General features: G+C 49.3%; 1 protein-coding gene across 1 annotated transcript; it reads left to right on the top strand.

The window, feature by feature from the left end:
* Nucleotides 1-25,896, top strand: NALF2 (NALCN channel auxiliary factor 2). The gene is made up of 3 exons (XM_054574205.1): nt 1-861; nt 24,894-25,065; nt 25,469-25,896. Exons 1-3 carry the CDS (start codon nt 1-3, stop codon nt 25,852-25,854), a joined length of 1,419 nt encoding a protein of 472 aa, XP_054430180.1. The 3' UTR covers nt 25,855-25,896.
* Nucleotides 25,897-26,240: the final 344 nt, after the last annotated feature.

A 26,240-nucleotide genomic window follows, 5' to 3' on the forward strand; every position in this document is an offset into this window, starting at 1 on the left:
ATGTTCAGGGGCGCTTGGATGTGGCCCGGGAAAGACGCCGCCGCGCTGACTATCTGCTGCTGCTGCTGCTGCTGGGCTCCCAGGCCGAGCGACAAACCTTGCGCCGACTCCGAGCGGGCGCAGCGATGGCGACTGTCCCTGGCGTCCCTGCTCTTCTTCACCGTGCTGCTCGCTGACCATCTGTGGCTGTGCGCGGGGGCCCGGCCCCGGGCCAGGGAGCTGAGCAGCGCCATGCGGCCGCCCTGGGGGACCGACCGTGAGCGGCAGCCGGCGCCTCCTCGTGCGGTGCTGCCACTGCCGCCGCCGCCGCCCGGCGAGCCTAGCGCGCCCCCGGGCACCTGCGGTCCCCGATACAGCAACCTGACCAAAGCCGCCCCCGCCGCCGGTCCCGGGCCGGACTGCGGCGGCGTCCCAGAGCCCACGGGGCTGGACGCAGCTTGCACCAAACTGCAATCTTTGCAGAGACTTTTCGAACCGACTACCCCAGCCCCCCCTCTGCGGCCCCCTGACTCTCCTTCCCGTGCCCCGGCCGAGTTCTCCTCCGCCAAAAAAAACTTGCTCAAAGGCCACTTTCGGAACTTCACTCTCTCCTTTTGCGACACCTACACGGTCTGGGACTTGCTGCTGGGCATGGACCGCCCCGACAGCCTGGACTGCAGCCTGGACACCCTGCTGGGGGACCTGCTGGCCGTGGTGGCCAGCCCGGGCTCCGGGGCCTGGGAGGTGTGTAGCAACTGTATCGAGGCGTACCAGCGGCTCGACCGACATGCTCAGGAAAAATATGACGAGTTCGACCTCGTGCTGCATAAATACTTACAGGCGGAAGAGTACTCAATCCGGTCCTGTACGAAAGGCTGTAAGGTAGGTTCTGGCGTCCGCGGCCACGCGGCGGGAGCGGTGGCTATGGGACCGGGGCGGGGGGAGGTGTCCCTCTCTGGCTACCACACCTCCTCCTATCACCCGCACTGTTCTCAGTGCTGCACTACGCGTGCTACTTTGGGACCCGCCCCAGAGAAGGGGCCTCAGGGATTCAGGTCAGGTCACCGCCTGGCCAACTTCTATTAATTCCGGGGTTGGGCAGGTCTGACTGGGGCCTCCTGGCGCCCCGCCCCGCCTGAGCAGGGAGGGGTCACGGGGCCCCGGGCTAGCAAAGGGGTGGAAAGAGGGATCTGTCTCTCCCAGCCTCCATCTTCAGCCAGCGGTGCCCTCTTCCTTTCCTGGGCTGGAATTCAAAGTCTTGGGACTGGTTGGTGCAGGGGGAAGGCCAAAGGGGCAAGGGAGAATATTGGCAACCTAGCCCTCACCCTTTGGCCCCTGCGAATGAATGGGCTGGAGGAGGGGCGCCTTGCTGGTGGGACACACCACAGTGTTGACCTTATATGACCTGAGGTGGCCGGTCAGAGCCTAGGCAGGTGGAGCCCAGGGGTGCCTGCCTGTCTTCTCTCAAGGAGAAGCTCCTTGCCAGCTCCTCCCTGTGACAAAAGAAGAAGCTGGGAACAGACCACAGCGACTTGTGGGAGGGCCACTGAAGGTTGGTGCATTACCAAACTCCCAGTGCCCTCCCAGTGCCCTGGGGTGGCAGTGGGAGGACAGCTGGCTTTCTGGTTGCTGGGAACAGGGATCCAGAGAAGAGGCAAGGCCGCTGCAGAATGGGCCTGCCTAGGGCAGGGATGAGTTGAGAAACTTCTTGACCCTCAGCAGGGTCACTCTGGACGGTAGGTGTGTGGGGGCTATAAACATTTGGGACACGGTGCTACTGCCCTGTTGGCTCAGCCTGGCCAGGTGGCCTGGCTTTGGGAGGAAATAGAACAGCAAGGTCAAAGGGTCAAGTGACAAGGAGACAGGGTGGGGTAGTGGCCTCACCCATCTTCAAGTCGGGGGACTGAGAGCTGAAGAGGGAGATGATTGCCCCCTAGTCTAGCTTGTCTGCCACCAAGGCTTTAGGTAGGGGCATAAAGTGCCCCTTTCTGTCCGATGTGGCTCCTGAGGACTTCTGCAGGATTCCTTGTTCTTGGTGGGCTCCTTAGGGATTTAGGCAGGGGATTAGGGAGGAAAGGGGCAGCTCCTTGCTCCTGACTTCACTTTCTCCTTCTCCTTTTTCCTGTTCTCGTAACCTAGCTGTCTCCCTCCCGCCTCCCTCAGCCTCAGCTGACTCACTGCCTCACTCACACTACCAAATGAGATATTCCATTTCTTAAAGGTGTACAGACAGATACACACACAGACACACTGCCATACACCACCACCACTACCCCGGGCAAAGTCACATAGATACACAGAGAGGTTTTCATGCCAAGCAGTGCCATAGAAGCAGACGCCCTGTCACACATGTACATCTTCTCACGATGTCAGAGACACAAAGGCAGAGGTCCTGTCACATGAAGAAGGACACATTTTGTCATATAGAGATAGAGACACACAGCCTTGGTGTCAGACACAGATACACATACTCAGTGGGAACATACGAACATGGTCCACTAGTATAAGGAATAAAGAATGTGGGTCCTTTATGGCCCTCAGTTCAACCCCGCGGCCCCAACTTTCCTTTTCTTCAATAATCACCAGAATGAGCCCTGGCTTGTGTGGCTCAGGGGATTGGGTGCTGGATTGCGAGCTGAAGGGTCGCAGGTTCAATTCCATGTCAGGGAACATGCCTGGGTTGCAGGCTGGGTCCCCAGTTGGGGACCCGTGGGAGGCAACAGACTGATGTTTCTATCCCTCTCTTTCTCCCTCCTTACTCTGTCTCTAAAAATGAATAAATAAAATCTTTAAAAAAATAATCACCAGAATAAATGGGAAACCATGCCACAACTTTCCTATGGGGTTTTCCCCATGTTAGAGTTGGCTTCAAGCTGTGTCTGATCCTGCACTAAATAAATCACTTGTGTTGATGACTTTTACCAAGCAACTTGGTGTAGGAGAAAGACCACTGATCTCCAGGATTTAGGCCTTATCAGCCTCTACCACTTGTTAATAGCGTGACCTTGGCCATGTCACTTCACTTCTCTAAGCTTTCATTTGCTTGATTGTAAAACAGAGATAATAATCTTTGCTCCACTCACATCCTGAGTCTTTTGTGTGAGGGATTCAAATGAAAGCGGTAGCTGCCAGTATTTTGAAATAATAATATAACACCTGACATTGATGTCATGGCTAGGGTTTGAACCTCTCTCCCATATTTTATGAGATCACAACTGCCTGAGGAGACTGGTCATACCGGCATCATTATCCCCATTTTTACAGATGAAGAAACTGAGGTGCAATCAGATGGAGCAGTTTGCCCTAAGATCACTCAACTAGTGCCAGGCCTCCAACCCACATGTTCTCGTACTAAGTCCATGTTTTTTTTCCAGGGCCTCCCATCAAGTTCCCCGTGGCCAGGCCCACCTCCCCCCCCGCCCCCCCCCCGCCTTTGTCTCCTTGTCGCTGTTGCTCTCTCTCTCTCTCTCTCTCTCTCTCTCTCTCTCTCTCTCTCTCTCTCTCCCTCTCAGGCGAACTCCGCCTGCTCTCTTGCTGCCTGCTGTGCCAGGAGACAGGCAGTGCCAGCTCCATAGCTTTCCTCCTGTCTTTCCCACCCCTCTCCGATGCTCTCTCCCTCAGCTGAGGCCTAGACCTAAAGGGTGCTCGATTCCAGCTGTGCTGTGGGCACGAAGGGAAAAGACGTCCCTGCTCTCCTCTTTCCGGCAGCCCCCCTCTCTTCGCCCCATCACCCCACTTGCATTCCAGGCCTTCGCTGCCCCCGGACTCAGAAGCTGCCTGTTCAGTTCCAACCCCATTTCTTGGAGGTGGTAACCATCCTCAACGCTTCTCCTGGGTGGAGAGCCCACAGCCCAAGGCCAGGATGAGGGGGCTTCCTTTACTTCTGGAAACCAAGCCTGAACCTGCTTCAGGGCCAGGTGACCCCCATCCTTGGGACCCTGTCCTGAGCATCTCAGTCAGGTCCTTCCTGGGCAGCCCCAGAAATCCTATTCTCTCCCTTTGCAATGTCTGCCCCTGTTTTGGGCCACACAGGGCCCCACAAAGCATACCTGTCCTCACTGCCGCCTGCGACACCTCCCAATTTAGTACCAGTTGCAACATTTGCTTAATGTGCGACTGACTTCCTCTCGCACCGCAGGACACTGTTAACTTAGGCCATGCCCGTCCCCACCCTGGCCTCTCCCAACACACCCCCACCCCCAGGCACTCTCCACCCCTCTCTAATCTCCCTGTGCACACACCCCAAAATACTTTCCACCCCCTCCCTGTGGCCCTCCTGGCCCTGCCTGGAGTTGCTGGACAACCACCTGATTGCCCACAGCTCTCCATCCTCCCAGCCTGCCCTGCCCCTGCCTGGTTCAGACCGCCTCTCTCCTCGCCTCTGCCCTTCCCTCTTCTAACTCAGGCCTTTGGGATCTAGGGGAATGGTGGAAATGGGAACAAAGCCCTGGACCCTTCTCTCAGAGCTCTGATCCAAGACGGGCTAGAAGCCCAAGAGAAGGACAGGTCTCAGCTCTCTTACCAGCCATTGGGCCACAACAGTGAAGGTTAGTGTCAAGGAAAGATGTGACAGTTCTGCCCTACTCTGAACTGGCCCGAACCCCCATGGAAGCCCGTGTGTTGGGTTCGGGGTCTCTCACTGGGCAGGTCAGGAGGAGGCTGCCACGCAGGTTTTCCTGGACAGAGTTGAAGGAGCTGTTTAACCTGGAGAAGAGGCTTTGGTCTCTACTTTCTGACCTCGGAAGAGTTGTCATGGTGCAAGAGAAGAGGCATGTCCTGCTTAGCTCCAGGGGGACTTCGTAGTTACGAAGTCCTGGGCTCAAACCCAGCTTTTTCATTTATTATCTCTGTGACCTTGAGCTAGGGACTTTTTTCCCCTCAAAGCCTCACTTTTCTCATCTGTAAAATGAACCTCAGTCCTGTGAGGTCATTATTCATGAGAAGTCTGTACAATACCTAGGTCTGGCGCAACAGAGTCACTCAGTTAACAGTTGGGGGGTTTTTTTTCTTCCAGAGAGGGACCAGACTGCCTTAGGAGGAAGGGAGCTCCTTTTCCCGGAAACTGTCTGGCCTGATTCAGGCAGACCCCCTGGAGGAAATGCTGTGGAGAAAACTCTGATTTCAGATGATGGGCAAAGTCAGACCAGGTGACCTCTGAGGCCTGTTTCAGCCCAGAGTTTAGGCCCCTGAGCACAGCCTGCTCCCTGAACAGCAGCACGGAACTGGGGGAGGAGGCCTAACACCCACACAAGGGAGGGGGACTGCCAGAGCCAGCGCCTCGCCTTCTGCCCATACCCATTGGGGCCCTGCTCTTCCTCCACTCTGGCTGGCAGCTGTTTCTGCCTCACTGCCTTCCTCTCTCCTCCCACCTGCCACCGCTTTCCTGCCAAACAAGACTCCTGGACTAACACTGGGGCCAAGAGCAGGGAGCTCAGAGCGCTGGGCAAAGGGCAGGAGCCGCAAGTTAGGCAGAGGTCCCTGTCGTCACCCAAGCTCACAGGCGGGAGCAGTGCCCACAGTCAGCCTCCCTGACCCAGGGCTGGTGCGGGCAGAGAAGGTGCTCTGGTCCCTGTTTCGGGGTGGAGGAAGGGGGTGGCAATCAAGAAGCCGCCTCCTGGGAACCATGGCAAAGCCTTTTCTGGGGGAGGGGCCTCCGGATCCACAAAAGCTCACTGCCCAGGAGTTTGAGCGCTCCGTTTCCTAGAAGGGGCAGGAACAGAGAAGAGGCCATGTTTCTAGCTCAGACGAGGATACAGAGCGTTAAACGTGGTACTGGGAAAGTGGCCTCCTGCCATGCGCACCTCTCCAGACCCCCTGACCTCATCCTGACCCATCCCTGCTATTACCCCTCATATTCCTCCCAAGTTGTTGCCTACACTCAACATCCTCCATCCACATGCCAATGACCACACAGCCTCCCCAATCTTCTACTCGAAGATCAGCCTAGACCCTTTCCAAACCACAGGCCACACCTCACTGTCTAGTCCTTACCCCTACACATCCTACACCTCCACTTCTCCCAATAGTTACCCCCACCCCATCCCACTCTCCCCTCCCCCTCACTCCTGCCCTGCTTCTAACAGTTGACCCATTCCTTTCTTCCATCCCTCTCCACACCTCTCATCTCCCACCTCTTCCTCACACCCCTCCCTACCTTTACCCCAAGTCCTTAGCCCCAACCCCCTTGGCACTGCATCTCTTACCCTTGACACCCCTGTGCCTCCTCACCCCTTATACCCCTCCCACCCCACTCACACTTCACCTCCCTTTTCCCCATCCCCCCTCTGATCTCCTCTTTTCCTGCCCCCCTTTTTTAAGGGGGTTTTATTTTTTTATTTTTAGAGAGGGGAAGGGAGGGAGTAAGAGAGGGACAGAAATTTCAATGTTGGTTGCCTCTCACACACTCCCCACCAGGAACCTGGCCCACAACCCAGGCATGCGCCCTGACTGGGAATCGAACCAGTGACCTTTTGGTTCACAGATCGGCACTCAGCCCACTGAGCCACACCAGCCAGGGCTCCTGGCCTCTTCATCCCTCCCCTTCCCTCTCTGCTCTGTTTCTCCTCCCTCCTTTCTCCCCTCCACACTCAGGGTAGACATGTGCATGTGCACCCATGCGCACACTTAGACATATAGACTCACACGGACACAGCCTTCTTCATGGCTGGTTCCTGACTACTATAGTCACCATAGCAACGGGAACCTCCAAGAGGCATACACGGGTATCTCCTGAAGGTGGGGAGTAAGGGGAGTTAAATGGAGGAAGGGAACCTAGCAGTCTCCCACCCAGTCTCATGGTCTGGCTGGGAGAGTCTGCTGAACACAGTGGAGGTGTAGGGGCTGAGGAAAGGGAAAAAATAGTGGGTGGGGCTGAGATTAAAGGAGGCTCAAGGGTCTCCAATCACATCACAAGCATGAGAGGGTGCTTCTAAGCCATGTAGGTGCATGTTACTCTCCTCCCCAGGCATCGGGACCTCAGGGACCTCAGGGAAAGGACACCCGCAGCTTTTCCTGGTATGTGGGTGTGGAGGACAACACAGCAGGCTCAAGGGTGGGAGTCTGTGCTGGAACAACGTCTCCCTTGGGGCAGTTCCTTTGTGTTCCCACCATCTGAGGCTGTTTACCTGCTGTGTGCCCATGCCAACTGGGCATCAGACTTGCCCCTCCTCAGCTCTTGCCTGAGGCACATGCAAATTCCAGCTGCAGGCTGTTTGCTAGATAGCCAGGGGTAGCTTGTGAGGGGTCTAGACAAAGGTGGGCTTTCAGAAGCACCGTGCTCCAATGCTGCTGACCTGGGAGATCTCTGGGAGGTAGGCGTGTTGTATTCCTGTGGCCATGCAGAGCAAAGACGCTGGACTAGACTTTTTTCTATGAGCATAAGAGGAGGTTCAGAAAAGCCTGGATTTTTTGACACCTTTGAGCCAGACAGGTGCTTAGAAGAGAGAGCAGGGGCACCAGGTGAGCTGCAGCTGGTCCTGGAAAGGGAAGAAGTTGGTACAGAGTCATGGGCTGCCGGGGCCAAAGCACCCGCTTGGATGGATTCTGGAGAGAGGAGCTGAAATCTAAACCACAAGTCCCGGGGCCAGAAGGCTAGGCAGGCTGGCACCAAAGAACAAAGGACTAAGAAAGGGAAAGCTGAAAAGGAAACGGCAAGCTTTGGAGTGTTTGGGAGATGCCCGGGTCTTTGTATGCGTCCATCACCTCATTTTACTCTGACAATCACCTTAGCAGGCAGGTTCTATCATTATCCCCATTCTACAAGTGAGAAAACTGAGGCTCAGTGAGAAAAAGGGCCCTACCCAGACCACATAGCTAAAAGGTGGGAGGACTGTACTATAAACCCAGGTCTGTCTGTTATTTCCCTAATGCACATGTGTATAAAAATGTTAATAACCTCCTCCAGCTGCCCGAGGCAATCCATGCCCAGCTGGCTGCTGAGAGACGGGGGTGAGAAGCTGGACTGATGGCAGGTGAAGTCCAGCAGAGCCTTTTGGTAGCTTCTAGGAACCCCCTGGAGCATCTCAGATCCAGAGTGGGAACCCACCAACATCCTCTCTGTTCAATACCCTAGTCTCATGTCCTTGAGACCCAGTGCCCATCACCAGTATCCTCTTGGGACAGCGATGGGGGAGGGCATGAGGAAGAGAGATATTTACTCCCTCCTTTTTCTGCAGGCTCTGCAAATGAGATGGGAGGAGCCAGGCTCCTCTTGCCTGGGGAGAAGGTATCTGTTATAGTCTCAGCCTCCATCTGCTGAAAGGATCAGATGGGGAGGGAGAGAAGGTCTGCTAGACAGGCCTAGCACAGGCCCAGGCCCCGTCCAGCAACTGCTGGGAGAGCTGAAAGGGGAAACAGTGACACCTTGTGACCCCAGAACCTGCTTAGGCCTGGCATGGGCTTTGGACACCTACCATATTTTGCCCTGTATAATATGCACTTTTTTTGCCCAAATTTTTGAGGGAAAAATAAGGATGCGCATTATACATGAGTATAATGATTACATACCATGGGCATAATGATGGGCACAATAATCCCGTGTATAATGAGCACAAAACCGTGGATGCACATTATACGTGGCAAAATACAGTAGTTCGCATGCCAGGGTTTAGGTGAGCCCTGGCCTGGGACAGCTAGGCTTCCCTTGGGGGTAGAAGGAAGTGCCAACTCACCAAGTTTTGCCTGGAGAGAGACGTGTGGTAGTGGTGGAGGTAGTATTTCCTGTCTTTTTGTTTGGTTTTCAGTAGATAATATGGCTACCTGGCTGATTGTGAAAGGTGAGCTTATCTGCTTAGTATTGAACTCAACTAAAGCTTCCAAACATGTTAATCCTTTAGAATTATTATAGACTCAGAATCCTTTAAAAATCCCTTTTTTTACCGTTACAGAAAAGTGCTTTTTGAGAAATTTTGGAAAACAGAAGTATAACAGGAAAGAAGTTCATAGAAACACTCTTAATGTTATGGTGTATTTCCTCCCCATATGGCTTTATGTGTTGGATGGATAGATGGATGGATGGATGGATGGATGGATAGATATAGAAATAGATATATAACCTTTTTAGTTTTTTTAGTGTGGTAAAATATACATATAAAACTTACCATTTTATCCACTTTTAAGTGTGCAAATCCAGTGGCAGTAAGTACATTTGCAATGTTATACAATCATCACTGCTATCCATTTCTAAAACATTTTTGTTCTCCTAAACAGAAACACTATACCCATTAAGCAGGAACTCCCCTCCCTCTCTTCCCCCCAGCTCCTGGTAACCTCTATGCTACTTCCTATCTCTATAATGTTGACTATTCTAGGTAACTCATATAAGTAGAATCACACACTACTCGTCCTTTTGTGTCTGGCTTCTTTCATTTAATATAATGTTTTCAAGGGCCATCCATGTTATAGCATGGATTGGTACTTGATCAGTAGTACTTCATTCCTTTTTGTGGTTGAATAACATTACATTGTCTGGATATACCATGTTTATCCATTCATCTCTATAGACACTTGGGTTGTTTCCACTTTTGGACAATAATGAATAAGCTGCTATGAACATTCATGAACAAGTTTTGGTGTGAACATAGGTTTTCATTTCCTTCCACCTTTTGTCTATTGTGTGTGATGTTGTTATGAACATTGATGGACAAGTATTTGTTTGAATCCCTGCTTTTAAATTCTTCAGGATATATATCTAGATGTGCACTTTCTGGATCACATGGTAACTCCATGTTTAACTCTTTGAGAACCTACCGTACTGTTTTCCACAATGGCTAAATCATTATGCCGGTACATTCTTACCAGCAGTGCGCAAGGGTTCCAATGTGTCCACATCCTCAGCAACACTTGTTATTTTTCATTTTTTATAATAGCCATCCTAATAGGTGTGACTATATAGTTTTACATAGTTGAAAACATACAGGTTTTTTTACCCTGGTATTTTTAACATTTTATTAAAAGTTATACTGAGTATATTTCCATGTAATTAAATATTTGTAAACATCATTCTTAATGAGTGTGCAATATCTCATCACATGAATATAATGCAATTTATATATAGTGCAGTATAGTCCTCTGTTGTTAGATATTTACTTTATTGCCAATTGTACTATTATAAATAATGCTGTGATGAATATGTTTGTTCATAAATCTTTGTCTGACTCATGTTTCCTTTTTTAAGATAAATACTATCTCAATTATTTTTTTCTTATTTCTCTACTTGGCTGAGTTTCTTAAATCACAAAATAATGCATACTCATTGTACCAAATCTAACAGTACAGACACTTGTAAAGAAAACATTAGTAACCTCACCAGTCCCACTGCCCTGAGGTCACTAATGTTAACCATTTGTAGAACCTCTCTCTCAGAGCTGCAGAAATATCTGCACACAAAACGCCTCTTTCTTCCCTTTGTTTTGCATAGATAGGAGCGTAAACATGAATTCTGCAGGATGAACATTTGGGAATAGTCTTACAGGATCAGAGCATTAACCTTTTTAAGGCTTTTGACATGCAGATTTCTTTCTTACCAAATTGCTTTCCAGAAGGATTTTTCTAGTTTATACCCTCGCCAGAAATGTGGGACTAATTTACAACTCTTTTTCAGTGTTATCATGTTTTTGAAGCTTTACTAATTTGGAGTTGAAAATGGTATAGCGTTGGCTTTTAATTCACATTCCTTAGGTCAAGCATTCATTTTTCTTGTTTATAGTTCATTTGTATAGTCTGTTTTGTGAATTGTTTGTTCGTGTCTTGTGTTTTTCTTATTGATTTGTATGTACTCTTTTATATGTATTAACGGTTTAACCTTTTCTGATCACATTTGTAGCAGTTTATTTGAATCTTAGCGATGAAAGAGGAAGTGGAGGAAAAAAGAACTATCCCAGCCACCTTTTATATACTTTATCTCACTTAATTCTTATGTCTGCCTTGTGACATGTGTACATATTTATCTCCACTTGACATAGGAGAAGAAAGGCTCAGAGAGGTTAAGTAACTAGCTCAAGGTCATTCCACTATAAGACTTGGGGCTGGGATTTGAATCCAGGTCAAATCCAGGGATTTGATTGCCAGAAGGCAATGGTACTACCCAATCTGTGTCAGTGTAATTATACTATGGGTAAAGCATTGTGCTAGTTGCTCTGCTGACATCATTTACAGAAAGGTAAGGATAGGTGCTTTTATTATCTCCATTTTGGCAGATGAAGAAAGTGTGTATCAGGCAATTTAAGTAACTTGCTTGAGGTTTCATAGCTGGTAAGAGCAGGCCCAAGATTTGCCTGCAGGACTGTCTGAGTTTTTAAATGTTTGACACTGTCTTTTCCCCAGACATGCTGCCACCCTAGGGACCATTATTTTGGACCCAAATTGAGGCCCAGAGAGGGGAAGTACTTTGCTCACAGTCACACAGCAAATTAGAGGCCGAGTCCCTGCCTCTTTATAGGTGATTTGTCCAAGACCACAACCAGGTAGTGGCAGACCCAGAATCTGAGCCCAGCTCTGGCTAACTTTCCATCTTAACTGGATCAAAGGATTTGCAATGAAGAACATTTATGGGGCAAGCTCAGCAGAAGGAGCAATTAGGTAGGGTTGCACAGCTGCCGCGAGATCTTTCTGAACGGACTCCAGCATTGGAGTCTTCCAGAAAAAGGCAGTTCCAAAGGCCCCTAATTGATAGGACAGGAGAACTCATGTCCAAAGGCAAGAGAACCTTTCCCCAAGGAGACGGCTGCCCTCTCTTCACCATTTGCCAAGATTATAGCAGAAATAGCGAGCCCGGGGCTCTGAGTAGGAAGCCGGTGGGTTTGAAAGAAACAAAGCAGTGGTTGCCTCTTTTCAACACCTCTGTCTTCTGGCGGGGAGGCGCGCGCGCGGGCGCGCGGGCGTGCGTGCATGCGTGTGTGTGTGTGTGTGTGTGTGTGTGTGAGAGAGAGATGGGGAAAATGTTCCTTTGTAGCCCCTAGTACCCAGATGCTCTCCCCCTCACACACACACCCTTGCGAAGAAAATCTTACTCATACAGAGAATGGGCTGCATACACTGATTTTAGAAAAGTACCCTCCTGCCCAGTCCTAGAAATTTTTCCCCAACTTGACCTGCAACTCCATCAAAAAGATTCATTGGGGTAACAAGCTAATTATTTTCATGGTGATAGTGAAGTTGGAGGAACCATCTGAGGAGCAATGTGACCCCTAAGAAAGAGTTTGGGCAATGAAGTCCGGGTAAACCTGGCTTCCAATTTCAGTTTGAAATCCGTCTTCTCCATGAAATAGTGGTTGAAACCTTGAATATATTCTTTCATACCTTTTGAAACCTCCCTTTCTTTGTGTTTGAAACTAAGAAATGGGGCCATTAGGAGGCTTAAATGACATACAACATGCTAATCTCTTAAGATCACAGTGTCTGAAATCAAAATGCACTGTTGTTATTATTGGCTTTGTGGCCCTCAGCAACTTGATTTAAACCCTCTTGTCCTTCCTGTGCTCACCTGTAAATATGTCTCCACCTCCAGGGATGGTTGTGAGGATTCGGTGACTTGATAAATGTCAGTTGCTTAGAACAAAGTCTAGCATATAGTACACACTTAATAAATGGCACCTATTATTCTCACCTTAATTAGATCTGTTTAATCCAAATGACTGCTTAATACCCAGTTGAGATTGACAACACTGGGGTGGAGTGCTTAGGAAAAAGGAAAGGTAATATGGGAGCAGGAGCTGAAGTGTCTGATATGGGGGTCGGAGGTCAGGAGGCAGAAGGCAGCCGGAGAGATTCACATGTTGAAGGGGGCTAACGCTTTGACTTACCTAACCCCCAGACACCAAGCACAGCTGACAGGTCCTTTTATCAGGTCTCTGTTTTCTCCAGCCTCTCATCTGTCTAGCAAGGCACTGCATTTGGGGAAGGAGGAAAGGCAGGGGCAGGAAGCTGGTTTCACGAAGATCCCTGCAGAAGACTAGAGATGTCTTCCAGGAATTTGGCTCAGGACTAGCAACGCACAGCAGGCAGGCGTGCCTGGGAGGAGCAGTGGGATTTTATGCCACACACGTTTATGTGCAGCTCAAAGGAAGCAATGGTTGTCACTGTCACACTGGCACCATTCCTGTGGTGGCCTCCACAGCCATTGGACACAGAAGCTCCCAAAGCTCACCTCCTATCATATTAGTCCTCTCTGTGGCTGTAAAACCACTCATTCATTCTCTTGGTGTGTTAAGCTGAACTGGCCCAAGCCTGTGACCAGGACAGTGGTGATGGAGTACAGGGCCTGGAGCTTTGGGGCTTTGTGACTTTGGAGCTGAATCTGGTGAGGTTGGTCGGGTCAAGTCTTAAGGATTTTGCTTCATTGTTTTGGAGGTAAATCAGCTTATTTTTTTTATTTTATAAGAATAATATATTTCCCTAATTTTAAAAGATAGGTATACGATATATCTATATATTTATATATATGCATATGTATACACACACACACACACTCGCTCTTCAGAGTTAGCTATTTGTTTTGATATTTAGCTCCACATTTCTTTTTTTTTTTTAATATGTTTATTATTCGGGAGAGGAAGGGGGGGACAGAGAAACATCAATGTGAGAGAGAAACATCGATTGGTTGCCTCCCATATAGGCCCTGACCAGGGATCAAACCCGCAACCTAGGTATGTGTCCTGACTGAGATCGAACCCCTAACCTTTTTATGTATGGGACGATGCTCCAACCAACTGAGCCACCTGGCCAGGCTATCGCCACATTTCTAATGGCATGCCAATACTGCTATTTCTTGACTTTTCTGTTTTAAATATCTGTGTGTATACGTGTGGATGCGTATACATACATATATGTACGGGGCCTGGCAGAAGTACTTGCTGCTTGAGTGTGGCTATTCGGGTAATAATATGGGTATAATAATTTCTAGTTTTAATTTGAACATTTCACCTAAAATGTCATATGGTGTGCTTGAGTGTGATATTGTTATGGTACAGAATTGCATGCTTATGATTTTGTAACAGAAGATTTTGTAATAAAAAGGAATTATTTGTGCCAGATCCTATACATACATGTGTATATCTATCTTATATATATCCTTGTTAGCATATATATGTGCTAATAATATACATGTGATATATATGCTTGTAGCTTGTACCTGTCTTTCATGTAATAAATATAGATCTCAATGCTTATAACTAAAACAAAAGCCCTGTGTTCCAATCCCTAAGCCTCACTCTTCAGAGTTAAATACTTGCAAATCTCTTAGCTGTTTCTTCTGATATTTACCTCCACATCTCTAAATGGCATGTCAATACTGCTATTTTTTTTAATTTTTTCTGCTTTAAATATCTATTGACTTTTTATTTTATTAAAGGATTTAGCTGTCTTACTACAAGCAGCACCATGTGTGCACACATACTGCCCCTCCCTCCCCTCAGACATGCGATGTGGACATATCACCGTTGCAGACTTTAACAGTAGCCCGTGTTTACATTATTAAGATTATGACTATTGTTCACAGCCGAGTCATGTAGAATACTGTGATTACATTTTCTTCCTTGGTCAACTTGTTTTCCTGGAGTTAATAATTGCCTTTTTGTTTGTTTTCTATGACGTTTTTGCTAGTACATCCCCAATTTCTCCATCAGGGCTATAAAAATCCATGCAAACTCATTAAACCACCCATTACTTCCATCATTTAATTGGAGCTCTTCACCTTGCTCCAGTGTGGACTAGATCCTGGAGGCTTGGATTTCAAGTACTTAGCAAACACCTTTTCCTTATATCCAGCTCCATGTGAAACCCTGAAGACAATGCACAGATAAACAAAGTATAGCCTCTGTCTTCAGGGAGCCTACAGTCTCAAGGATGTTTAATTTATACAGATAGCTCACCAGAAGGCTTGGGCTCCTCGCGGGGACTTTTATCTGTGCCGTCTTTGATCCCACACTCCAGGGAGGCCTTCCCCTATCCATCGCCAATAAATCCGAGAAGCATACAGTACTGTCCCCCATAGAGCAAATGTGGTCTTAGGCTGCATTAACAGAAACAGAGCTTCTAAGACAGGAGGGCTGAAACTTCTACTTGATTCAGTTGATAAAATGTCTGTTGTGACTGTGTCCAGTTGCAAGGGACCCAGAAAAATAGGCACTCATCTGAATGAACAACCAGGATAGAAGAGAGAACTGGAAACCACAGCCCATGTAATAGTTGAAAAAAGTGGGAATCTTTGGCTTCTTGGGAGAGTAGTCTACACATAGCTATCTCCATTTTTCTTTCCTCTTGCTCCCTTTTAAATTGGCCACAGTCTGGTTCTTTCCCCCACTGCTCCACTGAAACTGCTCTCACTGTGGTGAGACTGCCAGCATGACTGTGTCTAAGTCCTTATCTGCTGACCACTCCCTATTCTTTGAAAGTCTCTCCTTCCCTAATTTACAGAATGTCACTCTCTTCTGTTTCTCCTCCAGTCTGTTAAACCACTCCTCCATCTTCATCAGACTCCCTTCCTCCATCTGCCCCTTAAATGTTAGTGTTTCCTAGGGATCCACTGTTGATCCTTTTTCTCTCTGTGCTCATTCTCCCTAGGCAATATCGCCCACTTCTTTGGCTTCCACTAGTGCTTTATCAGTCAGGGGGAGCCAGTTTATGCTCTGGTAACAAACAGCTCCCAAATAGCAGAGGCTTAACACACAACAAACAGTTACTGCTTGCTCACAATACATGTCCAAAACAGGTCAGCAGGGATCATGTGCTCATGACACCAAGAGACCCAGGCTAGTAAAGGATTCATTTCAACACTGCTTCCTTCCACAGTAAGCTGCATAGGGAGGAGAATGTGGCAAATCATATATACCAGCTCTTAAAGCTTCCCCCAAGAGAGATCCATGTCGTTTCAATTCACATTTCATTGTCGAAGCCTAATTTCAAAGAGTGTTGGAAAGTATAGTCCTATTGTGTTCCTGATGATTAACCCCTTAACTCTTTTTTTAAGACTTCACTTATTTTTAGAGGGAAGGGGAAGAGAGGGAGAGAAACATGGATATGTGAGAGATACATCAATTGGTTGCCTCTAGCGCACCCCCCGACAGGGATCTGGCCCATAACCTAGGCATGTGCCCTAGCCGGGACTCAAACTAGTGACCCAGTGACCCAGTGACCCTTCTGTTTGCAGGCTGGTGCTCAGTCTACTGAGCCACACCAGCCAGAGCTAACCCCTTAACTCTTGATGAGTTCCAAACCTTGATGTCTAGCCCCAGACCCTCCCTCAGAGCTCACACCTTTGTGTCCAACTGCCCCCTTGACATTTCTACCTAGCTAACCCACATTACTTCAAAATCAACATAACCAAAACTAAATTCATCTTCTTCACCTCCATATCTATTCCTCCTCCTGGCTTCCTTTCCTTAACCCCTGTGGAATTTGCAGCAGATATGAGAGATACAAACTATTTTCTCTTTTCTTAAATATTGTTACATATATTGGATGCATAGTTTCAAGGTCATGACTAGCTGCGCATTTTTATATGACTTACATTAAGCCATAACGACATAGGTATGGCTCCCTTCACAAGCAGAAAAAAGAAAAAGATGAGTTAGGTGCTATGCATCCAAAACGAGCCGCTTATCAAAATATTTTTGCAAGTGTTGCAAAAAGTATTTATGCCTTGAGCATAGCAATATTGTTTGCGATGACTGCTACAAACGTTTTGCAAAGCCAACTATTATGATTCTGATTAATTAATATTAAAGACTTTTTTATTGTAATTTTTTAGCAATATCCACATTTCTGTTACTTGAAAAGAATAACTTTTATTCTATATGTTTATATATTTCTTTGTTTAATAATTTCTAGGTCATGACTGAAAATAATAAATCATGTATTTTATTACATAAATATAAGTGCAAATTTGCAGTGTTTTTAATTTTTTTTCACATTTCAGTGCATACTAGTAATAAGTATATCTCTCAGATACACACGACCTATACTATGTGATTTTTTTTTAACTGTGACCTCTGCAAGGTTAATGAATAAAACTACTATTCATCCTGCCACTCAAGCCAGAAACCTGGTAGTCATCCTGGACCCCTCCTCCTCCCTCCTTCCCCACCTCCGTAAGTTATCCTGTTGATTCTCCCTCCTTGATATGTCTTCTCCCATCCACCCCCTTCTCTCCTTTTCTTAATTCTGCCGCTACTGCATTCGTTGAGGTCCCCATCATCTCTCCCTTGGATTGTTGCAGGAGTATCTTAACAGGTCTCTCTATCTCCAGTATTGAGGCCTACACTCCCCACATGGTCTGAAAAGTTAATCACAGAAGAGATAAGCAATTAAAAAAACAATTATTTAAAACTTGTTAAAGGCTCCCCCTCACCTGTAGGGAAGAAGCCCAGTTCCTCCTCAGCATCTAGAACATATCGTAATATGGGCATGGCCTTCCTCTGCCTGTCACTGTGACTTACAATGATTGCTTCACAAGGTTGTCCCTCCTCCTTGAAGACGGCAGTTTGTCTTACACACCTCTGTGATCGGTAGCTCCCCAGCCCAGTGCCCGGTACTCGGAAGGTGTTCAGGATGTGATCCTTGCACTGACAAATGGGCGGGAAGACCCAAATCAAGGATGTTTACAAATATCTGCAGGGCTGCCACGGCGGACAGGAAGCTGACTATTCCGTGTGACCCCAAAAGAGCTAGTAGGAACCGTGAGGAAAGCCACAGAGGCATTCTGTCAGCCCAGAAGGAGGAGGACCATCTTTAACTGCCAGAGTTGTCTGAAGGTATGAGCTGCCTGAGGAGGCAGTGAGTGTCCTGTGACAAGGGGGTCTCAATTATTACTGGCTGCATAGAGCTGGGCAGTGTTGTTGGCATGGAAATTTCAACAGCAGATAGGAAAGTGCCTCTCACATCCCCTTCCATTCCAAGGAGCTCATCAAGCTGCCTTCTCTGCTCGCCTGATTGATACGGATCACCAAGGCCCCTTACGAGCTGCCCCTGCATTAGGGACACTACTTCTCCACTCACCAGGCTGACCCGGGCCAGGCCAGGCCAGGCCCACCCATCATCTGCTCCATGAGTGGATGTCCTAAGAGGCTTGGAGGTACCAGGACCCTCTGGAACTGCACGTGCTCTAGGTCCTCACTCCCCTGTCCAGTCATCTCCCCCACTTTTCCTCCAAGCCGGGCCAGGCCACTTTGACTCATGACTGCTCATTCTCAGAAGCAGGAAAGCTATTGCCGATTGTTATAGCCACTTAAGTAAAGCCATGTCATCCACCTGGATTTGCCCTGTAAGGCCTGTAATCCCAGGATGACTCTGCCAATCCCAGCGAACTACTGCTGTCACCAGAGTTATGTCCATGGTCTCTTTCCCCTGGGCTGGAAACACTGACTTTGACCTTACCCTGCTCTGATCCAACTCTTCGAAAGCCCAGAATCAGGAATTGGAGCACAATTCTATGTCTGCTGATGGATGCAGTGCAAAAAGGCATCAGATTACTCATCAGTGCACCTCCCTTCTTTCTCATCCTGACTTTTCTGGGCCTCAGTTTCCCCCTAGCTAAAATCTGAGGGTTAGGTGGTTATTTCTGTGCTATAGATAGTAGCTTTCATTCCCAAGCCCAGCCCAGATTGCCTCTCTTCCTCCTCAGGCTCTGCAGCTGCAGCTCCTGGCCAAGGGTCCCAGGGGTACATTAAGAAAACAAGCAGCCCTGAAGAGAAGGTCTGTAGGGAGGATTTGGATGGGGAAGCACATCCTAAGGAGGGGAGCCCCGTTGGAATTCAAGAAGGAAACTGCCGACTTCCTGGTTGGCAAGAGCTGAAGCTCTCCTCTCTAGAGTGTTCTTGAGTCCCCAAACCAAGGACTCCAGGGCAGCCTCCTCTTCCTAAACCCTCTAGCCTTGACTCTTGGCTTTGGGATGTATGTATATGCATGCACTTGTGTGGCACTTGTGTGCATTCAGGCAGCAGCCTAGGGGCCAGAAGTGGGGCACTTCTTTCCAGAGGAGCCTAGGGATGAGAATGCCCTGGCCAGGGCTTCCAGCCAGGGAGCAGGAAGGTGAGGCTCTTCATGTCCTCCCTCTCCACCCTGAACTGGCAGCTGCAGAGCCCAGGAGGCGTGGGGATCCCCTTCATCTTGCCTGCTGGCATTTCAAGAGTGGCTTAGCGGCCCAGCTGGGAGGAGGGGTGGGACAGCCTTTCCAGCTTCCTTTTTGGGTTAATTGGTGTTCCCTCTAGTTACTCCCTGCTTCCTTCCCCTCCCAGTTCCCATAGCAACTTGGCTGTAGCAGCTAGAACTTGATTGAGCCCAGCGGTGGCCTGACTGAAGTGGGAAAGGGGGTTCTATGGTGAAAGGAGGGCACTGCCAGGCCAAGGCTTCCCACCCCACCCATCCTCTACCAGTACCTCAGGGGCCCAGGATGGGTAAGCTCAGAGGACAGGGTATGATGAAGAAGCCTTCTCTGCCTTGGCTGGAGTTGGAAGAGCCTGAAAGCCCAGAGCAGGCCTCGTTCTTCGCTGTCCTCCCCTACCCACATCCTTGTGTCCTGCCTGCCCCCTGAGTTTGGACCTCAAAGTCGCTGGTAGGATTACCCAGTTGGAAGAAGCCTGGAGTTGGAGTTGAGAAACCAGGTTTCAACTTCCTCCCTCTACCACTATTTTTTGTGGCTGTAGACAAGTCCTCTCCCTTTCCTAGGTCTCAGTTTCCTCATCTGCAAAATGATGTAGTACAGCTAAGCTGACAGTTCTCTGCATGTTAAAATTACCTGAGCTGTTTTGAGAAACTACAGATGTATGGGCTCCACCCACAGAGATTCTGACTTAGTTGGTCTGGAATGTGGTGTGAGCCAAGTAGGAGCCTTTTTTTTTTTTTAAGATTATTTATTTATTAATATATCTTCTTTTTTTTTAACAATTTTTATTTATTTATTTTAGAGAGAGGGGAAGGGAGGGAGAAAGAGAGGGAGAGATTACCTCTTGCACTCCCCCAACCGGGGACCTGGCCCACAATCCAGGCATGTGTCCTAACTGGGAATTGAACTGGCAACCCTTTGGTTCACAGGCCGGCGCTCAGTCCACTGAGCTACACCAGCCAGGGCTATTTATTTATTTTTAGAGAGGGAGGGCAATGGAGGGAGAAGGAGAGGGAGAGGAACATCTATGTGAGAGAGAAACATCTATTGGTTGCCTCTAATATGCGTCCTGACCAGGAATCGAACCGGCAACCTTTCACTTTGTGGAAATGGCCAACCAACTGATCCACACTGGTCAGGACAAGTAGGAGCATTTTTAAAAGACTCTCTGCCCTGGCTGGGTAGCCCAGTTGGTTGGAGCATCGTCCCATGCACCAAGAGGTTGCAAGTTTGATTCCTGGTCAGTGAACACACCTAGGTTGCGTGATTGATCTTTAGTCAGAGCAGGTATGGGAGGCAAGCAATTGATGGTTCTCTCTCACATCCATGTTTCTCTCTCTTTCTTTTTCTCTCCCCCTCTCTCTCTAAAATCAATAAATATATCCTCAGCTGAGGATTTAAAAAAATAATAAAAATAAAAGACTGAGTGATTCTAATATGCAGCCAGAGTCATGACACTAGAACAAAAGATCTCCAACCTTCTGGCCCTGCATGAGTCTTGGTGAATCTTGGCTCAGTGGATCTGTCAACTGACTGTTTGGTTTGAAGGCAATCCCTGTTCCCTGCATGCCCCAGCTCCAGCGAGCACCACCGCTCTCCTAACCTGGCTCTTGCTGTCCTTGTGGATGAGTGCCCAGGGCCCCCGTGCCTGCACAAACCAGACGGCTCCTTGTGGCTCACTCCTAACATTGATGAGACAGGGCAAGCTACTTAGGCCCGACTAGGGAAGAGGGCTGCAGGGACTGAGGTGGGCTTGCTGCCCAAGCGGTAGCACTGAGAGCCAGACTTTTCACCTGAGAAGGACCCCAGGCCACCCCTGGAGCAGGTGGGCCAGCAATTGCCTCAGCTGGCCGTCTGTGGGACCAAGGAATTGCATTACCTCTTGGCCCCTTGTCACTCTTCTTCCTCCATTTCCCTTCATTAGCTTCTTGCCTGTTCTGCCTCACCACCCACAAGCCTGGTGTCCTCCTCAGGCAATCTGCTCACCCACTTGTTGTCATGGTGACTCTGGCTGGGGGTGAGGTGGGGGTGGGGCTTGAGGGAGGGTCGCAGCTCTCCCACCATCAAGCCGCTCCTCTCCCCCTCTGCCTCCCTCTCTCCCTCCTTGGATCTCCTCCATCTTTCCTTGAGCGGACTAGGGGAGTGCGCAGCCACCACAGCCTGTCATTAGACTAATTGCAGTTGCCCAGAGGGAGGGCTAGAACTCCAGTGGAGCCTCCTCACCTAGGCGCAGAAATGATGACCTGGAAGCACTCAGGGAGAATCCCTGAGGGGCCACCGAACCCCTCTGGTGGAGGAGGGGGCGATTCCAAACAGTTTGGGGTGAAGCTTGAGGTGGACTCTGGGTCCAAAGTGCAGAGATTGTGGTGAGGCTGCAGACTGAGCCTCATCTTGACACTGCAGGGTCTCTGGGGCCCTCTGCTCTAGGGATTTCCTCTTTTTTCCTTACATTTACTTCTTTCTCTTACCCTCCTTCTGCTCTCGTATCTCTTTCTTACCCCTGCTTTCTTATACTACTCCCATCTTCCTCATCCCCCTTTCTCTCCCTGCTCACTCTCACCCTCATCTTTCTTACTCCATCTTTCTTGCCCCTCATTTTCACAGCCTCCTCCTACCCCCATCCCCTCACCCCCTGCTCTTTCTTACATTCATCCCCTTTCACCCCACCACACCTCTTTACTTCCTTTGCACCCTCCCTCTCTTATTCCCTGCTCTTTCTCCTTTACGCTCTTTTTTACCGCTGTTATCTGCACCATTTCCTGCCCTCCAACCTCCTACTCCTTCCTACACACATCCTCCCTTGTACCCCCTTTCCCCTCTGCCTCTCTCTCCTACCCCTCGGCCCCATCTCTGACCCTTCCAGCTGTCGTCCACCCTGCCCGTCACCTTCATGTGTTCTTTTCCACCTTCCTTTCACTCCTTTCTCATTCCTTTGCACATCCCTTTTATCCCAGTAATTTCACTTTTAGTTCAAATATATAAAATGTAATGCAGGCATCTAAGAGACATGTGTACAAAGATATTTCCTGAAGCATTGTTTGTAGTAGTGAAAACTTGGCAATAACTTAAATGTCCATCCACAGGAGATCGGTACCATTTCCAGTCCATTCATACAAAATCGTTCTCTGTTCTCTTAGCACACCATGAGTTCACTCACCTCCATAGCTTTGTTGAAGCTGTTGCAACAGCCTGGAATGCCGTTTTGTCTCATCTCTACCCAACAATCTAAAATCCTACTGTGAGTCCTCCCTCAGCTATTATCCTTTGCTGAAATCTTGCCCAGCTTTTCTATTTGTTCACCTCCAATGGCCAGTGGTTTAACCAGTCCTATGGTGGGGATCATACGGCACATATGGCAGGAATTCAAGTTCAATGTGTCTACCCATGAATCTGGAACTTCTCTGAGAGTAGGGACCTGTCCTCATTTATTCGTCCTGTTCATTCAATCAGCAGACAGTTTTCACATACATTGTGCTGGGTACACAGTGGTCCATAAGACAAACCTATATCTGTTTTCATGCAGAGAAGCATAAAACAAAGATGCAGCCAAAGTCATCCTTGTGGTGAACAGTTAAGAAAAAGAATGATGAGGGGCAGCCTCTGGCTAGAGTGGTTAGGGAAGACCCTCTCTGAGGAGCTGATATTTGAACTGAGGCTTGAGAGCTGAGAAGGACCCAGCTATGCCAAAAGCAGTGGGAAGAGCATTCCTGGCCAAGAGAACAGTATGTGCCAAGGCCCCGAGGTGGGAAGAAGTAGGTCATGTTCAAAGAAAAGAAAGAAAACCTCTGTGTGTGGACGCAGCATGATGAGCTTGAAGGGAGGGGTAGAAGAGGAGAATGAAGAGACAGAGGGGTCCAGTTATGCAGGGGCTTGAAGTCTGTGGTCGAAAGTTGGGGTTTTATCCTAAATGCTTTGAAGAGTTTGAAGCAAGGGAGTAACATGATGCTGTGGCGCGTTTGGGGGTTGCTGTTACTCCTGTGTGAACAGTGGGTTGGAAAGACAAAGGGTGGCGGTAGGAAGGCCAGATAGAAAAGTGTCATCCAGGTGACAAATGCCAGTGGCCTGCACGGAGCTGTGGCTGTGGAACGAGAATTGGCATGCCTTGTGGATGGACGGCCTGTGGGGATGCAGGGGAAACAAAGACTGAAGGCTTACACCTAGGATCCCAGCTTGGACACCCAGTTGGGTGGACATGGCCTGAAATGGCCAATACTTGGGGGTGAGAGCAATGATTTGGAGTTAAAAAAAACAATCAAGAACTTCATTTTAAGATTTAGAGCATGTTAAATATCATATGCCACTGAGATATCAAAAGTCCCAAGCAATGCTTTGTTCCTCGCAGGGCTGATTTGTTCCACAACCCACTACCACCCATCACTGATGGCTCTGGAAAATGCCAATATGGAATTATATTGCCAGAGTCTGTGTTCACAGTGGAGTTATTTGTATTTTAGTGTAAATATTTGAAGTCAGTGTAAGATGCTCTGACCATGTTGCTCAGAGTGTCGTTGAAAGGCCTTTGGCAGAATGACCTAGACTCTTGTTAAAAATGTGGATCTCTGAGTCCACCTCAGCCCCCTTAAAGCTGAATTGGAGGGGCTGCTGCATAGTTAGTAGGTGCCCCCTGGGGATTCTGAGGCAGGCAGAACTCTGAGAACCATTGCTGTGAGGAGCAACTATGAGAAGTCACCTGAAGAAATGGTGACTAGGTGTGAGCAGGGCTCTAACCCCAAGCGTGACAGTTGCCTGGGCATCCTGTTAAAATGCAGGTGCTGCCCTGACCAGTGTGGCTTAGTGGGTTGAGCGCCAGCCTGCAAACCAAAAGGTCACTGTTTTGATTCCCAGTCAGGGCACATGCCTGGGTTATGGGCCAGGCCCCCAGTTGGGTGCATGTGAGAGGCAACCTGATCGATGTTTCTCTCCCTCTCTCCCTCCCTGCCCTTCTCTCTAAAAGTAAATAAATAAAATGTTTTTTAAAAATGAAGGTGCTGGCCCTGACTGGTGTAATTCAGTGGGTTGAGCATTGTCCTGCAAAGTGAAAGGTCACAGTTTGATTCCCAGTCAGGGGCACATGCCTGGGACCCAGCACCTGACAGCAGTGGGCTAGATAAGGGACAGGAAATAAACCTGTGAGGTAATGCAGAGTTTCCAAATGAAACACTGTGTACCCCCCAACCTCCACCAGGGCTGAGCACAGATTAAGTAGAGCTTGAAATCACGTGTGGTGCCTGGTAAGGCAGATCCCTGTTTTTATTCAAAACAACCCCTCATGTTTGTATTGCGCTTTAGAGTTTACCACATATTTTCCTATGCATCATACTATTTGATCCACACAACACCCTAATGACGTGGGGCAAGGATTACTCGATCTCTTTCTTGAATTTCCGTCATCGGCCAAAAAAATGTTTGCTGAATTGAACAGAACTGAAATTGGCCCCATCATAGGTGACCTCGGACGAGTCAAGGAACCCCGTTGGGCCAACTGTAAAATGGTAGGGTTGCATGGGATGATTGGCAAGGTGCCATCCAGCTCAGACATAAGAGTAATTTTGCGATTTTACCAGCAAACACATTCTAACTCAGATGATTGCAACCTTGTGGACTCAGGAGTCCTGGCTATGAGCTGGGAGTCTTAAGGTGGGATCTAGTGGTCTTGATCCAAACCCTTCTTCTCCTCCTTTCCTGGATCCTGGGGTTGTGTTGGTGAGCCCACCCCCACCCCCACCCCCATAGGCTGCAAGTACATCCCTCCTCATCCCTTTCCTCTGAGGTAGGAAGGGGCTGACGCCTGGGCTGACGCTCTTTCCTTTTCCCACAGGCTGTCTACAAGGCCTGGCTGTGCTCAGAATACTTCAGCGTGACCCAGCAGGAATGCGAGCGCTGGGTGCCCTGCAAGCAGTACTGCCTGGAGGTGCAGACCCGGTGCCCCTTTATACTCCCCGACAATGAGGAAATGGTGTACGGAGGGCTCCCTGGCTTTATCTGTACAGGTAAAGGCAGGGCCCTGGGGAGGAGGGAGGAGGACAGGGCCCAGGGCAGGCAGCAGCCTGGGATGTGGTAGCAGGGAGGACAATGGGGAAGTCAGGTTAGAAGAAGGGTAGTGTCCGGAGGAGGAGCGGGCAGTGAGGTCCCCGGGCTGGGATAAGGGCAGGTGGAATAGGGGCAGCGAGCAGAGTGGCCCTCTCTAGGACATGCCCGGGAGTCATCCCAGAGCAACCATCTGCGGCCCTGGGAGAGGAGTCTGGACAAGGATGGCGGTGAGGGGCAGGGGGAAGGGAGTCTTGGCCGTGGCTCCCAGAGCAGTGGGTGCCAGCGGTGAAAAGCTCGTCTCTAGGAGAGGCACAGGCCTCAGCCCCTTGAGCACCCCTCCACACCTTCCTTATCCCTTGGCAGGGTTGCTGGATACTTCGCCAAAGCGGCCGGAAAGCAAGTGCTGTGACGTGCAGTGGGTCTCCTGTGAGTCGGAGAAGAAGAAATTCAAGGAGTCTGAGGCCCCCAAAACCCACCACCAGCAGTTTCACCACTCGTATTTCCACCACTACCACCAACAGTACCGCCACTACCACCCCCGCCATGAACCCCCAGGCCGCATCAGCCACAAGCCCTCCCTGCTGCCGGTCTCTGGGGGCTCCCGCCTCAGCCCCAGCAGGATCCGGTTCTATGTCCTTGTTCTCATGCTCCTCCATACCATGGTGTCCTTCTCCAGCAGCCAGAGTGGTGGAGGACTGGGGCTGGAGGCACTGCCTGCCCTAGATGAGGGCCTGACTCGGGAAGAGTGACGGCAGGGAGGGAGGACAGACCTCCACCACACACAGACATCAGCTCCGGCTCCCCCAGGGGGATGGGGAGGGGGCTCCTCCCATGGGAGATATAGGACCAGGTGGGGGGCGGGGGAAATGGGGGACTACACATCGTCCCCAACCTATCCCCACCCCAAAAGCAGCTCCACCAAAAGGGCCAGAGGGCCCCGGGGAGTGGCCAAACTCATCCAGGAGAAAAAGGCCGGAGCAGTGGGCACCCCCTCCTAGGTCCCTGTCCACAGGGCTTAGCAAACAAAAAGGGGAATAGCGGGGACTGGACATGCCCACCCCCGCTGAGAGCCCTGACCCCAGGGAAGGAGGCTGCTCACCCAGCCTTGGCCCTGCAGGGAATGTTGGGGGGCCCA

The sequence above is a fragment of the Pteronotus mesoamericanus genome, unplaced genomic scaffold (assembly GCF_021234165.1).
Source record: "Pteronotus mesoamericanus isolate MK-2021 breed Mesoamerican mustached bat unplaced genomic scaffold, CSHL_Meso_final contig_256, whole genome shotgun sequence".
NCBI classification, from domain to species: domain Eukaryota; kingdom Metazoa; phylum Chordata; class Mammalia; order Chiroptera; family Mormoopidae; genus Pteronotus; species Pteronotus mesoamericanus.